Raw genomic sequence first — 19,206 nt, forward strand, 5'->3', positions numbered from 1 at the left:
GTTTGCCTCTCACTCTGATAGCAACATGAGCCGCGGCGGATTTTTCATTCGGGGTAAAAACAAACCGACATTTCAACATAAACAGGAATTCCTCCGTGTCCTTTTGAAGAAGAAGTTAAAATTGGCTTCTGCAGCTTCTTCTGATTCGCCACAAAACTTCCTCCCTGCTAGAAGCCGAGGAGCGATTCCACAATCCCCACCCTCCCTAGGTACATTAGCATAAACAGAGAGACACAATGGAGTTTTTCACCACCGCCACTAAACGCACATGTTCTGTACACACACACACACACACACACACACACACACACACACACACGTGATTGCACTCATCTGGTGCAATATAAATACATGTAAGTACTTTTATATACTTTTTATTCCGTCTGTATATTTCATTTAAAATTGCTACTGTATTCTTCTCTTTACTGTTTTTTACTACCGTTTATTGTTATTGTTATTTGTATTACTTGATTGTCTGTCTTGTATGCAAGGCTGCTGTAATCCTGCAATTCTGCGTGACTAATAAAGGATTATCTTATCTTATCTTACACACACATACACACACACACGCTCATGCACACGCCCTGAAAAGAAAGCTTGATTGTCATAACTTGTCACTGTCTCCTGATCCGGGTTGTCGGCTGATTGAAAGGAGAAGGCCATGCGAAAGAGGGCAGATAGGTAGATGCTCACTTCCTTTCCCTTTCAATCATCCTGCATGCATCTCTCTCTGATCATCGTGCTCCACGTTGTCCGCCCTCCATCTCTATCATACACGTGAACACACAGGGGAACATCCACCCCACATGTATTTGTTTGTGGAGTTTTTCTAACACTCAGTGAAGCACACAAGCTCATCCCTGCTGCCGCCGGCGCCTCCCTCCTGTGATTCACCCGCAACCCCACACAGCCCCATAAATCACCCATGATAGCATCAGGGGCTCCATCAGCTCAGTGAGACCCAACTTTGGTTGTCAGGCGGAGACGTGATGAGGTTGCTTATGCTGTGCGCAAAGCCCAGATGCCAGTTGTGGAGGCTCTGGTACGAGGGCCACTGCAGCAGACTGCACCGCAGTGACTCTGCTCTGTGCTGCCACCTGCTGGCCATGTTTGGTCATAGCGTACAGTTGAGCTGCTGGTTATTAGTAGATTTGACATTCTTATCAAACCTTTTGTTCTGTATCAGTGGATGTTAAGGAGTAGATAAAGTAGCAGGAGTAGTTTTACTGGCAGTAGTCGGATAGATGGTCATGTTGTTACTCACTGATGCCTTATAATAAAGCAGTGAGGCAATCAAGCAGATATACACGCTGCTTGACAAACAAGACACAGTTTGCCAGATTGCATCGTTCAGTAAATTGGTCTTATCCTCAATCAACAATAATCATTTAGAGTTCTTCCACTACATATTTAGTCTCACATAAATTAATATAATGTGGATTTTTTACCAGATAAATGAGCTCAACGCTGTTACTGTAAAGAAGAAATTATCTATCTATCAATCATTGCTGCTACAGTTTTTATTTTTCTGTTGGCACATAACCGAAATGAAACATTTGAATGTGTCGTTTTCCTGTGTTTCCCCTAGACGGTACCTGTCCGATGTCCTCTCCCCCCACAGTGTGATGCGTCATGGCTCCGGTGCTGAGAGGAGTGTGGTGGGGCCCCGAGGCCGGTGTCGTTGGGTCCGGAGCGGCGGCTGCTACCGGGGTGGCGTCATGGCTGGGCAGCGGGCAGCTGGTCCTGGTCATCACCCTCAGCACCATCACCGCCCTGCTGCTGGTCTCTGTGATGCTGCTACTGTGTGCTAGCTGCCAGGGGTGAGCACCATCTCTCTCTCACACACACACACACACACACACACACACACACACACACACACACACACACACACACACACACACACGGGACTGACACATAATATTGTTGTTGTTCTCACAACACTCACATATTTATGAAAAAAAAAAAAATAGTAGAGCTATATTGTGGGCAAATTGTGCTTAACAATCCTGTGATACCAACTCTTGAAACAAATTACATTTAGTCCAAAAAGCCAATAGCTGATGGAATACATGAGCTTTTATATTTCGGCAGGTTTGGAACCTTAAACCTGAAGACCAGCACGTGTACCTCCTAATTATTGTTTAATTTATGCCAAGAGCAAAAGCAATGCGGCCTGCAACTGATCCAATGAGAGAAACCGATTGATTTTATTTTAGATTCAAGCAAGATTTTTATGACAATATTCGGGCTGCCTGTTCTCAGTGTTCTGTCACCATCCACCTTTTGAACCTCTCATCTCTCCATTCCTCTCTCTTTCTAGGCAGAAGAAGGCAGTCAATGGACATCCAGCAGGAGACCATGAGAACCTCATGAATGGAGTGAGTTGGACTTCAGGGATATTCTTGCAATAGAATAGAATGAAATGCAAATCTTAAAGAAATAGCTTTACGTTTAGATAAATACGCTTATCCTCTTTCTTGAAGAGCTTCATGTGGCTCCACAGCCAGCAGCAGCTTAGCTTAGCATAAAGACTAGAGACAAGAGGAAACATCTGAAGATTATACAATCTGCCTAGCAGCACCTTTTAAAGCTCATGATTGTATTCAGGACGTTATTTCTTGTTTGTTTAATCCTGTCGTGTGAAAGCAACACGTTGTGGTTTTATGAGGGGTAATAGAACAGACTATTTCATGGCCTGGAGTCCCAGGCAACCAGCAAGGACTCACTCAAAATCTCCTATTATTCCTGTCAGGGAAATCAAAGGCAAGGCAAGCATCTTGAGGACAGCTTTTATGAAAAAGCCATGCCAGAAAATTAATTTCTAAAACTGAATCTGATTAGGTTTTAAGTTTTGCTTCTTGGGTTTTTGATGTATTTGTGTGTGTGTGTTCAGATGCGGAGGGGAACAGCTCTGTGTTTTGAGTCATCTTGTCGCAGTGTAACAGGCAGATTAGTAATTGTATGAGTGTGAACACTCATATTCACACACAATACTGTACATACACATTTGCTAAACGTACACAGTCTCACACATGTGCAAACAAACATGGAGATGTTTTTTTTTGTTCAGGGTTCAATAACATCTTGGGATTCTAGGAAATTCAAGATCAATAATAAAATTGTACATCTTCCATTATGTTCCCGATGGAAGCATGCATACACAGCGAGACACACACACGCGCACAACCAGTCCTCATTAGTCCTAGTGTGTGTGAGTGACATGTCTGCAATCAAGTAGTGTAACCACCGCTTAATGAGAAATAGAGCTCCCCCATTGGCTGCACGCCTGAATAACATACACATATCTTATGACACACACACACTGACATTTGCCTTCTAACCCACTGCCATCACACTGACTCAGAAACGTACACAAAGCAAAGCTTCCCTACACACAGCTGATTGACAGCCTTCAGTTGTTTTTGAGATTGCTTCTTAATGACGAGGAAGTGAGCGCGTTTTCATATCATGTCATTCTAATATTGTGTTTCTCCTTTTTAAGTCAATGAAAAACAGATATTATAACTCACTATTTATGGAGTAGACCTTTCTATGTATGCACTACTCATAATGACACCGTGTCCTCTTGAACACCATGTCATAGTTATTTCCAACTCGCATAATACTGATGCTTCAGTAACCAAGCAACATTTAAGTGTGACAAATGCCTGGCTTTCACAGACTAAGTGACATCCACTTACTCTCTTATCCTGTCACTCCCTCTGGGGCTTTATATATATACAGAATGTGTGTGTGTGTGTGTGTGTGTGTGTGTGTGTGTGTGTGTGTGTGTGTGTGTGTGTGTGTGTGTGTGTGTGTGTGTGCGTGCGTGTGTGCGTGCCCTTACTTGCTCCCATGTGCGCATACAAATTCCTCAGAGCCTTTTTGCGTTTGATGGATATCTTCACTCTAACCTGCAAGTGCTGAGTGGTCAGATTGTTTCAGGAAGGGCCCATTTAAATGACGGACCTTGTCACCGCCTGATAGGTTAAATGGGGTTCTTTGTCGTTGCGAATGAGGAGATTGGCTATCCTCGTTTACCCGCTATCCATCTGACTGTCTTTCCTGCGGCCTCGTCCGAACACGGTGAGGGAGCTCTCTCCCTGTCCTCCCACAGTTGTTAAAATGTTGTTTAAATAGCATGCAGTCTTGATCTAAACTTATGAATATATATAATATATATATATAAAGACATTTTCTTTTCTTTTTAAACGAGGGCTGTGTGAGGCATTTTGGATCCCCGTTAAGTTTACAAAATGCTCCGGAAATCTAAAATCATCTGAGTTAAACATCCGCTCTACCATGAAGACCATGATCCTTATCACGATTTGGATGTGGAAAAAAATTAGAAAAGAAAGAATGACTCGAAATTTTTGGGTCATAAAATAGTTAAAAGATTACATCATGGACCCTAAAAGTTATGGGAGTAATTGGCCACTAGGTGGGGCTGTGGATCTTCTCATTCACAATCTCCTGCTCACACAGAAGGAAAACAACAAACCTGAACAAAGAGAATCTTGACTTGAAGTAGTTAATATATTTTCACAGTTTTCCTTTCTCTCTTTGTAGTGAGGGATGGAGCGATAGACGGTCTATCTTTAAAGTGCATGTTGATGAATCATGCCTCAATGCGGCAGGTGCTCAGCACATGCAGTGTTGATTGTTTCCTTTTATCTCTCTGGTGGAGCTGATTTGGTTGCTGACTTTGCCACGTGACGTAGAAAATAGAAAAACAGCCTTCAACTAGAGGACATGGTTCAAAGACTCAATGTAAAAAAAATGTCCTTGTCCTTTAGCAAGACTGAATCCTTGCCAGATATTCCCTACAGTGTTCTGTAGCTTCGCCTTTTTTTTGTAGAGGGAGGGATGGTAAAATACGTAAATGTCCCTGTGGGTAACCACAAAGTAGCATCTTCTGTGGCTTTCATTTGGACTCATGTGCCTCTCCTAATGCATGTCAGTTTACTCTTCGTTGTAATGTGACCTGACTTGGTTTCAGTGTCTCTTATTTATGAACTAAAGTGACATCTGAAACATGAAGTGAAATGTGTCGATGCGATCCTTTTTTTTACCGCTTCCTATCAAAGAACGGATGTCAGGTCATAAACACAATTTCAATGGACTGACATAAGAATAACCAGCATTGTATCTTCATTAGTCATTTACAACATCAGTTGTTTTGCTCTCGTAGATAGTTTTATCTGTCTCTAGATATCTTTTGTTGGTGGATAAAAATACACAACATTTGAATTAAGCATTCGTAACTGTAAAGTATTCTTAGAATCAACGGTTGTTCACGTGAAGTGAAGTCCAGAATGCAATGAATTATAATTAAAAGTTATTTAATAAAAAGTTGATGACAAAAACATCTTATGCATTCTCGATCGAGGCCCTCTCTTTTCCCACAGATTCACAGTCTGTCCCCCAGTTTCCTGCCGCCTCTGTGATCCAAGAGAAGTCCCTTGCAGTCTCGCGCGTGTTAGTTTATACCGGGCATTCACGGACCGTAATGCCCTTTCATTGGTTTAGTTCTACCTTCCCCTAAACACCTCTCCATAGTCCTTGTGTGTCTGTTGGCCAAACCGTTTTCAGGAGCGCACTATTCTTCTCCTCCTCAGAAAAAGGGTAGATTCTGCGCAACTTCTGGTGTTTCAATGTCAGCTAAATAAGGGAACCACACTTCCTTCTCAGTAGACCACGAACACTTTTTTTCGAACACTTTGACACTATGACCACTTGAACACTTTAATCACTCACCTGGTGCAATATCCAACACGTGCAATACGTTTAACTACTTTTGTATACCTTTTTATTCAGTCTGTATATTTAATATTCTTCTTTACTGTTTTTTATTGTTCTCTATTACTGTTTATTTATATTACTTGATTTTTTTTGATCTTTTATTCACTTGTGAGCAATACTGCTGTAATCCTGTAATTTCCCCAGTGCGGGACTAATGAAGGATTATCTTATTTTATCTTATCTTATCTAATAAAACAGTCCACTGGCATCCACATGCATTATGCAAACATTGTTTTAAAATCCATTCACACATTAATTATTCAACAGTAATAAAAACAGTGAACTACATATGCATACAATTACATATCCTTCATAATAATATCCCTTATTAATTATCATATCTCTTATGCATTGTAATGTACACATAAACATTTCTTTATTTTTACATGTGCAAGTCTAAATTTGGCAAACTTAACTTGAAAAACACTACAGTAACATACTTATAATGAGCTGAAAATAATCAGTAATGTGATTGGGAAAGCTAAGAGAAGCAGAGATAATCAACAGGGAATCGGGAAAATTGTAATCAGTGCTGCAAATATGACATTTCCCCAAAATCCTGAAAAACAATTTCCAAACACACTACAATCTGCTGACAAAGGCTTTTGTGTTGCACAGAGGTTTAAAAGTGCACATTGATTTCGGTTCCCTTTCAAAAGTAAAATTTGTAGTGTGATGTATAATTGAAATAACTTCTAAGAATGGATTTTTGTTCAGTCTCTGAACTCACACCAGCAGTGACAAACATCTCCTCTTTTGTTGTGCAGGTATCAGAGAGAGAGACGATCAGCCAATCAGCAGACAGTCCAGTAACGGACGTGGCCATCAGCAGCTCTCATAATGGTCCTCTAACCAGCGGTACAAGTAAGCCGAGAGAGTGAGCTTTAACTGAGCATGTCATATCTTTGTAGAGCATTTAGTAAACTACTGTGCCTCTACGATACTGATATCAGTCACTGCTGTCCTTTACCTTGAGAATTCAGCTGCATAATAATAACAGTAGCAGCTGGTGTTATGCAATGTCTTTTTTGTCTTTGTCATTTTAAACCTCATCTGGTGTTTTGTTTTTGTATGCCCATATCTATGTGATGCTTCTAAGCATGTATACGTGGGTGGGTGCTGAATATCAGTAACAGAAAACTGTAGATACGAATTCTGCAGTGTTGAATGAGGAAGATTTGTTTAATTTAAAGAAAATGCTAAAAATATGCTCTCATAAAAAACACATTGAAAGTCACCAGATGAGAGGCATTTTACTCGCCCTTATTCCCTCTGTTTCCCCCCCCCCCAGTCCTCACGGACATACAGGACACCAGTCCCCAGCCGTCAGAGGAGATGCTCTCCAGCCAATCAGAGCTCAGGTCCTCCAAGTGTCCTCAGGACCGTGAGCTTCCCAGCATTCCTCCCAACAACGCCCTTATTGGGGATAGACCCCCAGCCTCAGGGGACAGCACCTATGAGGTCAATGTTTAAAGTCACCTTTAAAGCATGTTTTTTCTTGCACTGAGCTCCAATGTGGCTGTGACAGGAGATTAAAGCTTTGATTGGTTGGCAGTTTGTTGGTTTGATTGATTGAGCTCAGGGTCAAAATATTGAGAGAAAGAATTTGTCCACAAGATGTTGATGGATTTATTCAGTTTCCAGATTAAAAAAACTAGTATTAACTGTATATTCTCAAGTACAAGTATATTAAAGAGCCAGAGTGTATATGTCTGATATCAAGGTGGTGAAGGAGATTGCGGTGGCGTCACGCGACGTCAGCGTTGAAGACTCCCTGTACGAGACGGTCAAGGAGCTCAAAGACCCCCCCACTCAGCTCGGCCTCCCCAACGGTACCATCGAGCCGAGCCCCGACGACCCTCCCCATCATCCCACTGCCCTTCTCAACGGCCACATCAGCCCCTGCACACCCGAGCGGGGGCCCCTGTGCGCAGGGGTGGAGTACGCCTCCGTCGACCTGAATAAGAAAAGTCGTCACAGCGCCGACATGGAGGCCAAAAGACGCTCTGATAACGCCGGTGTTCCCTCCCGCAAGCCTCTGGAGGAACCAGAGGAGGACCGACCTCCGCCGGTACCAGAGAAGGTTCTGGATGAAAATGACAACCAGCCAGTGGTAACGAATGGGCTGGCCGGGGCTGGGCTGCACAACGGAGAGGTGAGAATAGTGTGTGTGTGTGTGTGTGTGTGTGTGTGTGTGTGTGTGTGTGTATGCGTGCAACATTTGCGCAGTGCAGGTTCATTCACAATTTAATGTAACAGATAATGCAGAAGCTAAAATATATTTCAAAATACAATGAAAAATATTTTTTTTAAATAACAAAACACAATCATTTGATTTATTTTCAGCCATATTATGAGACTATATCTGCGAAATAACAAATGAATGTACTGTGTTTTGAATTTAGACACCAACATCACTCATCGCTCTTCCACAAAAATGATCAACAGACACAAACCGAGTTAGCAGCAGGTCACTAAAACGTCCCGAACCTCCTTCATAATAAAATGTTTGCAAACAGTAGCATGAGCTGTGTAAAAAATGGCAATTCTCATTTACTCATTAGTGTAAATGTCATTCATAATGTTTTAATAAAATCATCAGTTATGAGGGTTCACGTTTGAAGAAAGAGCAATATGTCATGCTCTTTAACCACAGTCACAGTAGTGAGAGCAGGGAGGTGAACATACGCACACCAGCAACAGCAAATTACGTTACAAAACCACCAAAAGTGAAGCTATCCCCAGCTTCGCTCCTTGGCAGAATCAAACTCAGCTGTCCACAGACATTGGCATGGCAGCTCGCCACTGGTTGGTGCATTTCCGTCGATGGCACTGATTGGTGCTTTGCAAGTAGAACTTTTATAGCACCAAATTAAAGATTTATTTTGAAGATAATCTGTTCTTTTCCTCCAAATTTGTCTGCCATAAAAGTCAAAATACACCTCCACAAAAAGATGTAATAACTTGTGAAAGAAGCCATGTGACCCACTCATTTTTAAGAGACATCATTTAGGTATCCTTTCTCTCATTCTTGGTTGTCCCAATGTTTCCCCTTCCTAATAACACAATGCATCCCCATATAAACTGGACTACGTAATCTACTACAACACTGTGTACAAGATCAACGTAGCAAGACAAAAAACAAGGAGAACAAAGAAAACGATGAGATGTGTCGCAGCCACAATTATCATTTGCTAAAGTGTATGCTCCGTGTTGCTTTAGGGAGAGTGACAGACTGAAATTTGAGAGAGAGAGGAAATTGTTGTAGCAGTGAAGGGGAGAAGAAAAGAATGAAAATGGGAGCCGGAGTGGGAAAAGCAGGCGCGAGTAATAGACCAAATAGAGATGGTGACAGAGAGATGACGGGAGATAAACTCAGAAAGAGCTGAGAAGGACCCCGAGGCATAAAGGGTGAGAGGCAGTGAGATAGAGAGAAATAAAGCAAAAAAAAAAAAAAAAAAGAAGAAACCCAGCGGCATACAAATGAAGCCATCTGTAATAGAGAGAAGATGATGAAGAAGAAACCGTCTTGTAGACAGGAAAAGAGGTGAGAGATGGAGATGTAAAGGAAAAGAGGATGAAGAAGAGTCAAAGGAAAAGAGGCGAGGAGGCAAAGAGGTGAGGTGTCATGCACCGAACAGAGCAGGGCTGCTGCTCTCAGCATGCTCCCTTCACATGCCGTGATCCATTAGAGAAACACACAGACAAAGCAACAAACACGTACACTAACACACTAACACACTAACACAGCTCAGAAAGAATTGCATCAGAATGTTAGAACCTGAAAAGTTCTCTTTCTCTCTTACGTCGGTTCATATTCACTCTCCTCCTCCCTCCCCATCTCCTATTTTGGCTCTAAGGGGAGCAGTCACCCACGTTGGTTCCAGACTGGAGTATCACAACATGGGATGGATTGCTGTAGAGTTTGTAGATACTCATGCTGCTCAGAGGACACTTACTGACTTTATTGATCCCCCGACTTTCCCTTTAGTTTAAGTTGAATTTTGTATTAGTGAAATGTGTCTCCTCAACTATTGGAGGTATTGCCAGGAACTTTTGTCCACATACATTCATGTCCCCCTGATGAATTATCAAAATGTTAATATCTCCAGTATTTTTGATTTATGCAAAGCTATTGACACTCAGCATGTTGGTATGCTGCGGTTAGCGTTTAGCGGGGCCTCAGTGCAGCCTCACAGAGCTGCGAGCATCACAGTCAACAGACTGGCCTCCTAGTTCAACTTTGACCTTGTGTACTGGCCGTAGTTGTGCAATCAGGATTTAGTACCAACAGTTCAGATGGTGCTCTCATTTGTGGTTCTATCTTTAAATGAAGTAGTTCAGATAATGTGGTGATGACTTGTTTACAACCTTAAATCCTTTAAGTTTAAGATATTTTATGTAGTTAGTCCTCTCTTCCTCTATTTATCCCCTCCCCCTTGCCTTATTCCTCTTCTTCTTTGAGTCACATCTCTGTTCTCTCTACTTGTTCTCTGTTGTAGCCAATTAGTTAATCACTGCTGCTCAACTGGACAGCAGGCGAGTGTAGCTTCATCTGACCCCCAAATCTATGATTTGATATACTAGCTGCCGTGTATATATCGAAAATGTACTCATTTATAGATGCACCCATGTCAGCATTAATTCAGTTATTTCTCTCCATCCCCCACTTTACACACACAACAGACGACGACATGCGTGTGTGTTTACATATATTCTGCTCCACATAGACTCCCTGGGGCTGATTTAAGGTTAACCCTGAATGTTCCCGGCTCCCCGTGGTTTACGCCCGTGTATGACCAGGAACCGTCGGTGATTTGTCTTGTCAGACCGAATGTGTGTGTTATGCATGTGTGTGTGTGTGTGTGTGTGTGTGTGTGTGTGTGTGTGTGTGTCTGAGCCTAGTGAGCGCCAGCCAGCTGGCCACTATCACTATGACAGTCTGGCTTCATGATGGATGATATGGGCGATAGAAACTCTCGCTCTATCTCTGCCACACACACACACACACACACACACACACACACACACACACACACACACACACACACACACACGTCTTGCATGTAAATGTCTGAGAGGAATCCCCTCAGGTAGTAGCTCGGTAAATGCTGCTCATACACACAGAGACAGGCTTTCTAATATACACATATTATTATATACACGGACCAACGGACCAACCTTCACTGCAGAAACACACACAAACACACACCGTCTCTTTTATTTTCGACCTTTCATTCACAGCCTCTCTGATCCCGTGCATTTATTGAACCACCATAAACAGCAGTAACACTTGTTTGCAGTTGTTTGCGTGCGTGTCGCCTGTGGGCCTTTAATGTGAGGTGCAGGAAATAGAATTTGAGCCAGCCAGTGGGCTGCGGGGATTTACGCCGGGGACACGGTCTAGGTAAACTGCCGTAGTCAGCACCATTGAGCTGCTTATCGCTTTGGGGAATCACTATTGTTAGATAGAGGAATTTGGGTGTGTAATATGTGTGTGTTAGTGTGATAAAGGTCATAATGGAAGTTGGTGATAATGCAGTTTTTATATATACTATGTTTGGAGTTGTTTGTGCACTTGAATGAGCCAAACAGGGATTGCAGATAATCTGAGTTGATGTACTCATACTGATTTGTATGTGCGTGAGTCAACATGCACGTCAGCATGATGGACACATTGACATCTGAGTCGTCCATCTTCTGTGGCCGCTGTAATCAGTTTACGGTCATTCTCGCATGTCCTGTATGTTATTGTGTCTCCTACGTACACATAAACATATTCCTATAATCTTCAAAACCAAAACCCATCGGCTCTCATTGTACCACGTCAAAATGTTCATCTCTCGGATGTCTCAATGTGTGTTGACATGACGACAAACGCTGTTATAGTTCTTTATGTTAGTTTAATATGCATGAAATAAAGTGTTAAGACTCAATGTAATGCGCATATGCATCAAACTGAGGTTAAATACTGTATTTATTGCTGACTGTGTGACTGACTAAGTGAAAATTCTTGCCAAAAATATGGAGGCTGCAAATTAGATGAACAAATATTGTCAGACGCACTCAGAGGTGCAGCGAGTGGGTCAAGTCACCTGCATCCATGTTTAATATACGCACACTCCTCCGGGGCACTCTGTCTAATTTGGTCGGCTAATTGAAGCAAAATGAAAAGGGCTGTGTTACAGAGTGTGTGTGTCAAATCTATAAAATGAATCATGTCTCCAGTCATGCGTTATACATAAAGCAATGATATTGATTTCGGCTTTTTGAGAAAATGCCAGAGAAACGTGTCTGCACGAAGATACAACGGCACATAGCTGGAGCGGACGTTTTGATGGATGATCTTTGTGCACGTTGTTTTAATCAGTACACAAGAGCGTAGCTTGTTTGGAGATGTGTCTTTGACAAACACCAAGTATTGTGCCTCAACAAGTGCACAGCGTACCCTTTTTTTGATTCCATTAGCATTAACCTTGGTAGATCCAGCTGAGGACTCCGTAAGTCAGAATGTTTTCCTTTCATTGAGCCATAAAAACTACACAAAAAGCAAGGTTTTCCTCTTTGAAATGTGAGTAAAAAGATTAATGTGATGTGAACTATTTAGTCAACGCTGGCAGAGATATTGAGGTTCTTGTTAGACTCCCGGGTGTTTGGCTCTGTTGTCAGATGTGCTTTGTTGATTAATGGCTCCCTCATCGATCATGAGGCAAAGTGGACCGCGGCTGGGCACCAAAACATCACACACACTGTCACTGAATATTGACTTTTACTCAATAATTTTTTTAATGAATGCATGGTTATATACACTATTAGTTTCATACGTATCACAGAGCTAGTTTCTCTCCCACTGCTGGGAATAGTTTAGAAGTTCTTTCACTTTATTGATCGGTTACCAAGCGCTTTCTTAAGCCATTCAAAGAGATTCTCTGCTGGTGATTGTGTTTTTGAAAACTTGCCAATAGTTTGCCAGCATGTTTTAGTAATGCAGATCAATGAGAACTGCAAATATTTCTCAATCGCATTCCCTCAACTGTATTTGCTACATTAGGTTTCAGTAGTACAGCTTGATGCTTTTGATTGTAAGAGAAACTCTATAAACTCTACAAATTACTTATTTATTTTTACAACAGGAACATACCACCAACATCTTAAAAATAAAAATGTGGGACAAGCCCTCAAAAATTCCCAACAGCCACTTTCAGGATTAAGCGTCCTCTTTATAGTTTTAAAACGTCAGATTTTGCCCTCAGCCTTTTAAATACACTATGAACCATATCTAAATCTATCTTTTTGTTCTTTTCTCCTCCAGTTACACTCCCCTCTGTCTCCTGCACCGGGGTTCGACAACCACATTCTGTCAGACAATGAGGTAAGTGTGTGGCAAACTCCCTTATTCCCCAAACTGCTGTGCTTTACTCTCTGAATGCCAACGCTCCAAGCACTGAAAAGAAACAAAAAGAGGTTGAAACTCGTTAAAGAGTAAGACAACATCAGACAATACACAAAGAGGGGAAAACCTAGCAGGGATCTTGTGGTACAAATTCATCAGGGTCTGTTTTTAGACAACTTTGTAAAAAATAAGGTCAAATCACATGTGTTTCTTCTTCTGTCCTTCAGTCAGAAGTGTACTCTACAGTCAACAAGACAAACGGTGACGATGCTGAGAACGAGGAAGACAACGAGCACGACTACAGCAGCATCGCAGAGATCAAAGGTCTCGTCTCGGCCTCTTCTTCCAGTGACCTCTACGCCACCGTCCGAGATATCTACGACCAACCCGACGAGTCCGAACCGGGGGAGGACCCCACCTTGGATGGCACAGATCCAGCCTACGAAACCATCCGCATCCCAAAGACTAGTAGCTCGGATGATGACCACAGAGTCGGGCTGGGAGCGGAGGGATCAGACGCTGCCAAGGCGGAGCCTGACTACGAGTGTGTCGGAGAGTTAGGTCTGGGACGGGAAACGTCCCGCCTCTGAGTTTTTCTCCTTGCCGCCTTCATGCGTGGTGCTGGGGGTGGAGCCTCCTCTCTGACATCACTGCAGGGCTTTGAATCTGCTAGTAAGCATGCTTTTGGTGCATGACTTGGGGGGGAAACGGCAGAAAAAGGCTCGCCACAGCATTCATCATCAATGCATGAGTGTCCTCTTTACAGCTTGGGTACGGTTTATCATATCAGATTTTTTTTTATTTATCAACCACGGTGAATATCATTGGTACTGGTCGGCCTGATAGAAAATTAACTGTAGTACCTCAGTCATTGGGCATTAATCATGTGGATGAGTGCACTTTGGATCATCATTAAATTCCTCTTTTGTCTTTTTGACAGTACATATCATGGACACATTTAACAACACTTGATTGTGAAAAAAGATACAAATAAATTCGCATAAAATAAATATCCAATCACAAGCAGCATTTCAAGGGTTGGCTGAGGACACGATCAGTGTCTGTGGTATTAAAAAAACAAGAATTCAGTGCCATATAATCATGCAATTGCACTTACTGTACTTATGAAGGTAACATTGTTTGTATGTCCTTTCTGCAGCTGCTAGTGTCTTTCTAGCTTATTCTCGGTGACGCAGTGTCATGTTTTATTGAGGTGTCAAATGGTGTATTTCTAGCTATTCTTTGTCAGGTTCAGCAGCACCTCCACTCTGCATCCTCTGCTTGCAATTCATGTGAATGGGTTGGAGGCACGGAAAGCAAAAGCCAGCGGTTTCACACTTGAGGTTTCATGATACATTTTGAAAGCATTTGTATACGTTCTACAGTCCATGTCAACATTTTTTTTGTGAAATTTGTATTTATTTTAAGAGGCATATTGTTCATGTAATGTAATTGTGAAATGTTACAGAATATGTCTATGAGAGAAAAAGTGAATAGAGTTTTCTAGAAGTTTCTAGCAATTTTATTTAGATACTAAATGAAAGTGAGTTGTGTGGTGATGACAGATATAAAGGTACGCTTTCCAATGACTTTTTAAATAATTAATTGTTTAAAAAAAAATGATGTGAACATATTTAGTTTTTTTTGTCATTTTGCACAAGAGTGACGTTACAAACTTGCATTATTAATACAAACCTATGATCAACTGTATTTTTTGGTTATGTTCTTTTGAGCCTATACTCTTGGTACAGTATGCTGCCTTCAGTTGGTGTCCCGGATGATTTTTAAGCACAAGGTTTAATATCATGGTACTGCATTTATATACAGCTTCACAGAAGCACCATCACAATCCAGCTAAAGCTCTGCACAATTTGAATATGTTATGCTTTTTAACTAGTAGCACTATGAGAGAACCATATCTGTTTGTTTGTAGCTTGTACTGACGACATGCCAACTAAGGCTTGTATATACTTGGAGCACTATTTTAACCAACCGTTACTCGCTGAAAGTTTTATGTAAGCTTTTACTTATTTGTACAATGTCCAGAGTGGTATAATTTTAAAATAAGTATTTTAAGAGCACTGATGTATATTTGCCTTGTTTTAAGGAAAACATGTTGTCCAATTTCTTTTTTTATTGTAACTCAAAGTTTTCAAATAGCCTTTGAATCCTGAGAAGTAGTAACCAATCAACTGTCACAAATATGGTACAATGTTTTGGTACATGTATTTTAAGAAACATGGAGTGTGGTACTTTTTTTTTACTGAGTTAATGTGTCAATACTGTTGTTTGATGTTTGTTTTCAAATTTAACAGGGCTGTAAATATATACTTTACTGCTTCAGTATCTCCCGTCTTTGCAGAAGAGTTTGTGTCATCCGTTCCACCCACATCAAATATTACAGCATCTCCAGCCTTCGTTCATGTTTCATTAGACATGCAGGAGCTTGTTGGTGGTTCAGACAAAGGCAGCTTGCCCGCGCAGACTGGTATTAGATTCATAAATGATATCAGACATTTGAAATGCTCTCACAACTCCCAGCAATGCTCCATTAAATGCAGTCCACTTCTAGTATTTAATGAACAAAAACAAGTAAACGAAGATGCCTATGAAAAGATTACATTAATTTCTTCTAAGTGGTCATTATAAGCATTACTTACACTCCCAAAATAGGAGTACATTATTGCTTCTAAGTGATGTGATCAGGTTGGTGCCATGGTTTATATATTATGACCTTTAAGGAAATTATCTGTCAAATGACTTGTTTTAGTGCCAAATCTAACCAGGTAAACACAAACACAGACTTAATAGACAATTAGCTATAATCACTCTCCAGCTGTCTATCTTGGTTAGAAACACTTCCCCTTCAGGGAATGTGGGTGCAATGGGGGTTCAGAGATGCTCCCTCGCTGCCTCTCCTTCAGCTCCACTACCCCCATAATGAGCACATTTGTTCCCCATACAACCAGCAGACAACTCCATGACACCTACCTTTGATCAATGGACAAAGCCTGTTTTGGAAGCTACGGCCACATCTGTCACTCCACTCTGTCCCGTTTCCATTCTCTGCATGTACATATTTTATGACATGAATTGTTCTATTAAAATATATATATAATACATTGTGTCATTGTGTATTTGTATTCACTGGGGGCGCTGTCATGTAGAAAGATTGTAAGCTTTGTATGATTTTTTTCAAAAAAACATTAGGTTTGACTTTAATGAGGCTATTTGTAACTGTGATAACATCCGTTGGTGTATTCTCTCTGTCGCACTGGGCGATAATCACCACCAATGAAGTAGTCTGCTGCTAAACTTGATTTATCACAGCCCTGTGAACTTTCCAATCAAAAGGGACACATTTATTAGCTATATCTTTCTTTCTCCTAGAGCGACAACTTGAGTCACATTGTGAGATCACACTCAAGGTTTCTTATTTAGTACCGAGTGTAGCTTACATGAGAGTAATAGCCGTCTGTGGGTGCTGTTATTCACAGTGTTGAAAGGAAGAGCACAGTAAAAAGACAAATAGGAACACTGGCTCATCAAATCAAGCTATCACAGTACTTCTGGCAAGGCTGACCTCAGTATTATATATTTGCAATTCACACATATTATCATATCTCAGCTAGATTTAGAGTTTGCACATGATACATTTATATCATCGTTTCATTATCTAAATTATCTGATGGGGCTAACTACGATTTGGTGGCTCTTGCCTGGACAGATAGATACCTGGTTTGATGTTAAAGCATGTTCACCCCGGTGCCTTTGGTTGAATAAAACATGTGAGACATGTTCAGTAATTACAAAATTCAAATCAAAACCCACCTCTTCAGAACTGCTTTTAATGTGTGAATAGTGTGTTCTTATTGTTTTTATTGTATAGCTTTTATGATGATTTTAAAAAGTGTCTGAGTACTATTAAAAGCACTATATAAATTAAATGCATTATTATTATTATTATTATTATTATTATTAACATGACAACCCCCCTCTGTTGTGTTTACATTCACAAAGCAAGACCAGTGCAGTTAAATGCTTTAATTATTAGAACCAAATCATAGTAATTTAGAAGTCCCACGGCACCTGGAAAGTGGGCTACATGCCTTTAACAACTAGGTTATAGCATAAAGCCTGTCTGTCTGGTCAAAGTTTTCTTTTCCGTAGCCTCAATTCCCCTTTTTCTCTTTCTTCCCTCCTTCTATACCCCTCCCTTCTCGTTTCCTCTCCATCCTTGCGTCATTGTTTTGAATGTAGCATCCTCCCGGCTTGCATTACCTTCTGTCGGAGGGGAAGGTGGAGCGGTGGAGGCTTGTGGAGGCGTGTGCTGCACCGACCAATCACAGCCCGCCTTGGCCGCCGGACCGCACATGTTTACAGGCAGCATTCCGCCGGTAGAGGCTCTGCTCGGTCGGAGTGACGCACGGACTGGATCATCAAGCAGCCGGATCCGGAGTCACGTAAGCGCCGTGTTTTCGACCGTTTTCAGCATCTGCAGAGGGGTGACGACGTGTATGTCCGAGCCGAGATAAATAATTCGACGTATTTGCTTCCGCTCTTTGATGTCTTAGTCGCCAATTCGCGATAAAGCCGCAAATTTGTCAAATCGTGTACAAATGTCACGTCGGGTCCAGAAAGTAACGGCCGCTCCGTGTTTTCCCGCCGCCCGCTCAGCTCACAGGGAGCAGTTGGGAAAACAAACAGGTCGAGCGGATGACGCTTGGTAGCCGGTTAGATGTGGAGGTTATTTAGCGGCAAATGAGTCGCGCTCGTGTTGTCGTTTTTTTGTAGGTGCTAATTCAAAGTTGTCCTTCAGTTTTCGGTGCTTTTGAGTGGTGCATTTAGGCCGCTGTTTGGGGTCTCGCCTTCCGAGTATGTTGCCGCTTTCTAACATTTTATCAGGGTTGTTGGAGCGCGTAGTCTACCCGCTGCGGTTTTGTGTTTTTCTCGACGTTGTTCACCGGTTATAACTCGACGTTTAATGATTTAAATTCGTCAGGTTTTTTTGTGCCAGCTCTGAATTCAGCGAGTTTTCGACATGCATACGAGGCGTTTGGTAAAGCGGTCGATCCTCGGCAGCCGCGTTTATGCGCCGAGTCCGACGGGGGACGGTGCCCCGGTGACAGGAGTGGTCCAGGCTGTCAAGCAGGAAAACAGAGACGTGTCGGCCGCCGGGGTCCGGTGCAGCGTCTACACGGTGCTCATGCAAGACGGGAGCCTGAAGGAGTTCTCCGAGGAGGAGATAGCCGCGGGGATCAACCACATTGCAGCCAAAGGACCGCTTAAGTCCAGCTTGAAGGTGTGTATGTGCGCGCGCTTGTGTGTGTGTAAAGCGCCCTGACCGGCATGCAGCGCTTCAGTGTTTTTGTTGTGCGGTGTTTTGCAGCGTTTAACCGCTTCCTGCACGGAGCGGATTTAACGGTGTCACCACCACCGCTGCTGCTGCTGCCACTTTTTTTTCTCCAAATTTAACCAGCATAACCCAGAATAGAGATAATGCACATTGGTTTGCATATTGCATCAAATACCGGGCTGTCATGGCATTTGGCGACATAATATATATATATATATATATATATATATATATATATATATATATATATATATATATATATATATATATATATGGGACAAAGGCCTCGCTCGATAGGGCCTGCGCAATGTTTATGTGGGCTGTGGGTGGGTGAGCCGAGGAAAACAAACACGCTCTGACTGCAGCGTTTTGGGCTGATGGAAAGACCCGGTCCGAGGTTTTTGCGCACAGGCTTATCATTTATACATATCATATTTAAAACAGACCATTTTGTGAATCATGCCTTTATTTGCACATATGCACTGAAAGAATGCATTTCATTTGAGACATTTTTATTGATGGATAATGCTGCAGCTTATTGTCCCCTGTTGAATATTAAATGGCTTTATGTGAACTCATTCTGCACAACAAGGCGGTTATTGTTTAACAACGGCTAAATATAGTCCAGTGACATTCAACAAAGATTTTGAAG

General features: G+C 41.9%; 2 protein-coding genes across 2 annotated transcripts in view; both read left to right on the top strand.

Moving 5' to 3' along the window:
- Window positions 1-1,632: 1,632 nt before the first annotated feature.
- Window positions 1,633-14,092, top strand: pag1 (phosphoprotein membrane anchor with glycosphingolipid microdomains 1; the record flags this gene model as incomplete). Its single annotated transcript, XM_079231901.1, has 7 exons — window positions 1,633-1,820; window positions 2,324-2,381; window positions 6,573-6,669; window positions 7,097-7,266; window positions 7,529-7,960; window positions 13,118-13,177; window positions 13,426-14,092. The coding sequence occupies 7 exons, from the start codon at window positions 1,633-1,635 to the stop codon at window positions 13,786-13,788; spliced, it is 1,368 nt and encodes a 455-aa protein (XP_079088027.1). The 3' UTR covers window positions 13,789-14,092.
- A 4,147-nt stretch (window positions 14,093-18,239) lies between these two features.
- Window positions 18,240-19,206, top strand: part of znf704 (zinc finger protein 704) — a gene marked incomplete at its 5' end in the record, with an annotated part of 38,735 nt that continues 37,768 nt past the window's right edge. The window contains one exon of the mRNA XM_079231888.1: window positions 18,240-18,500. Coding sequence (XP_079088014.1) covers window positions 18,240-18,500 — 261 coding nt within the window. The remainder of the gene's footprint in view (window positions 18,501-19,206) is intronic.

Source organism: Taurulus bubalis (genome assembly GCF_910589615.1).
Source record: "Taurulus bubalis genome assembly, chromosome: 16".
Taxonomy (NCBI): Eukaryota; Metazoa; Chordata; class Actinopteri; order Perciformes; family Cottidae; genus Taurulus; species Taurulus bubalis.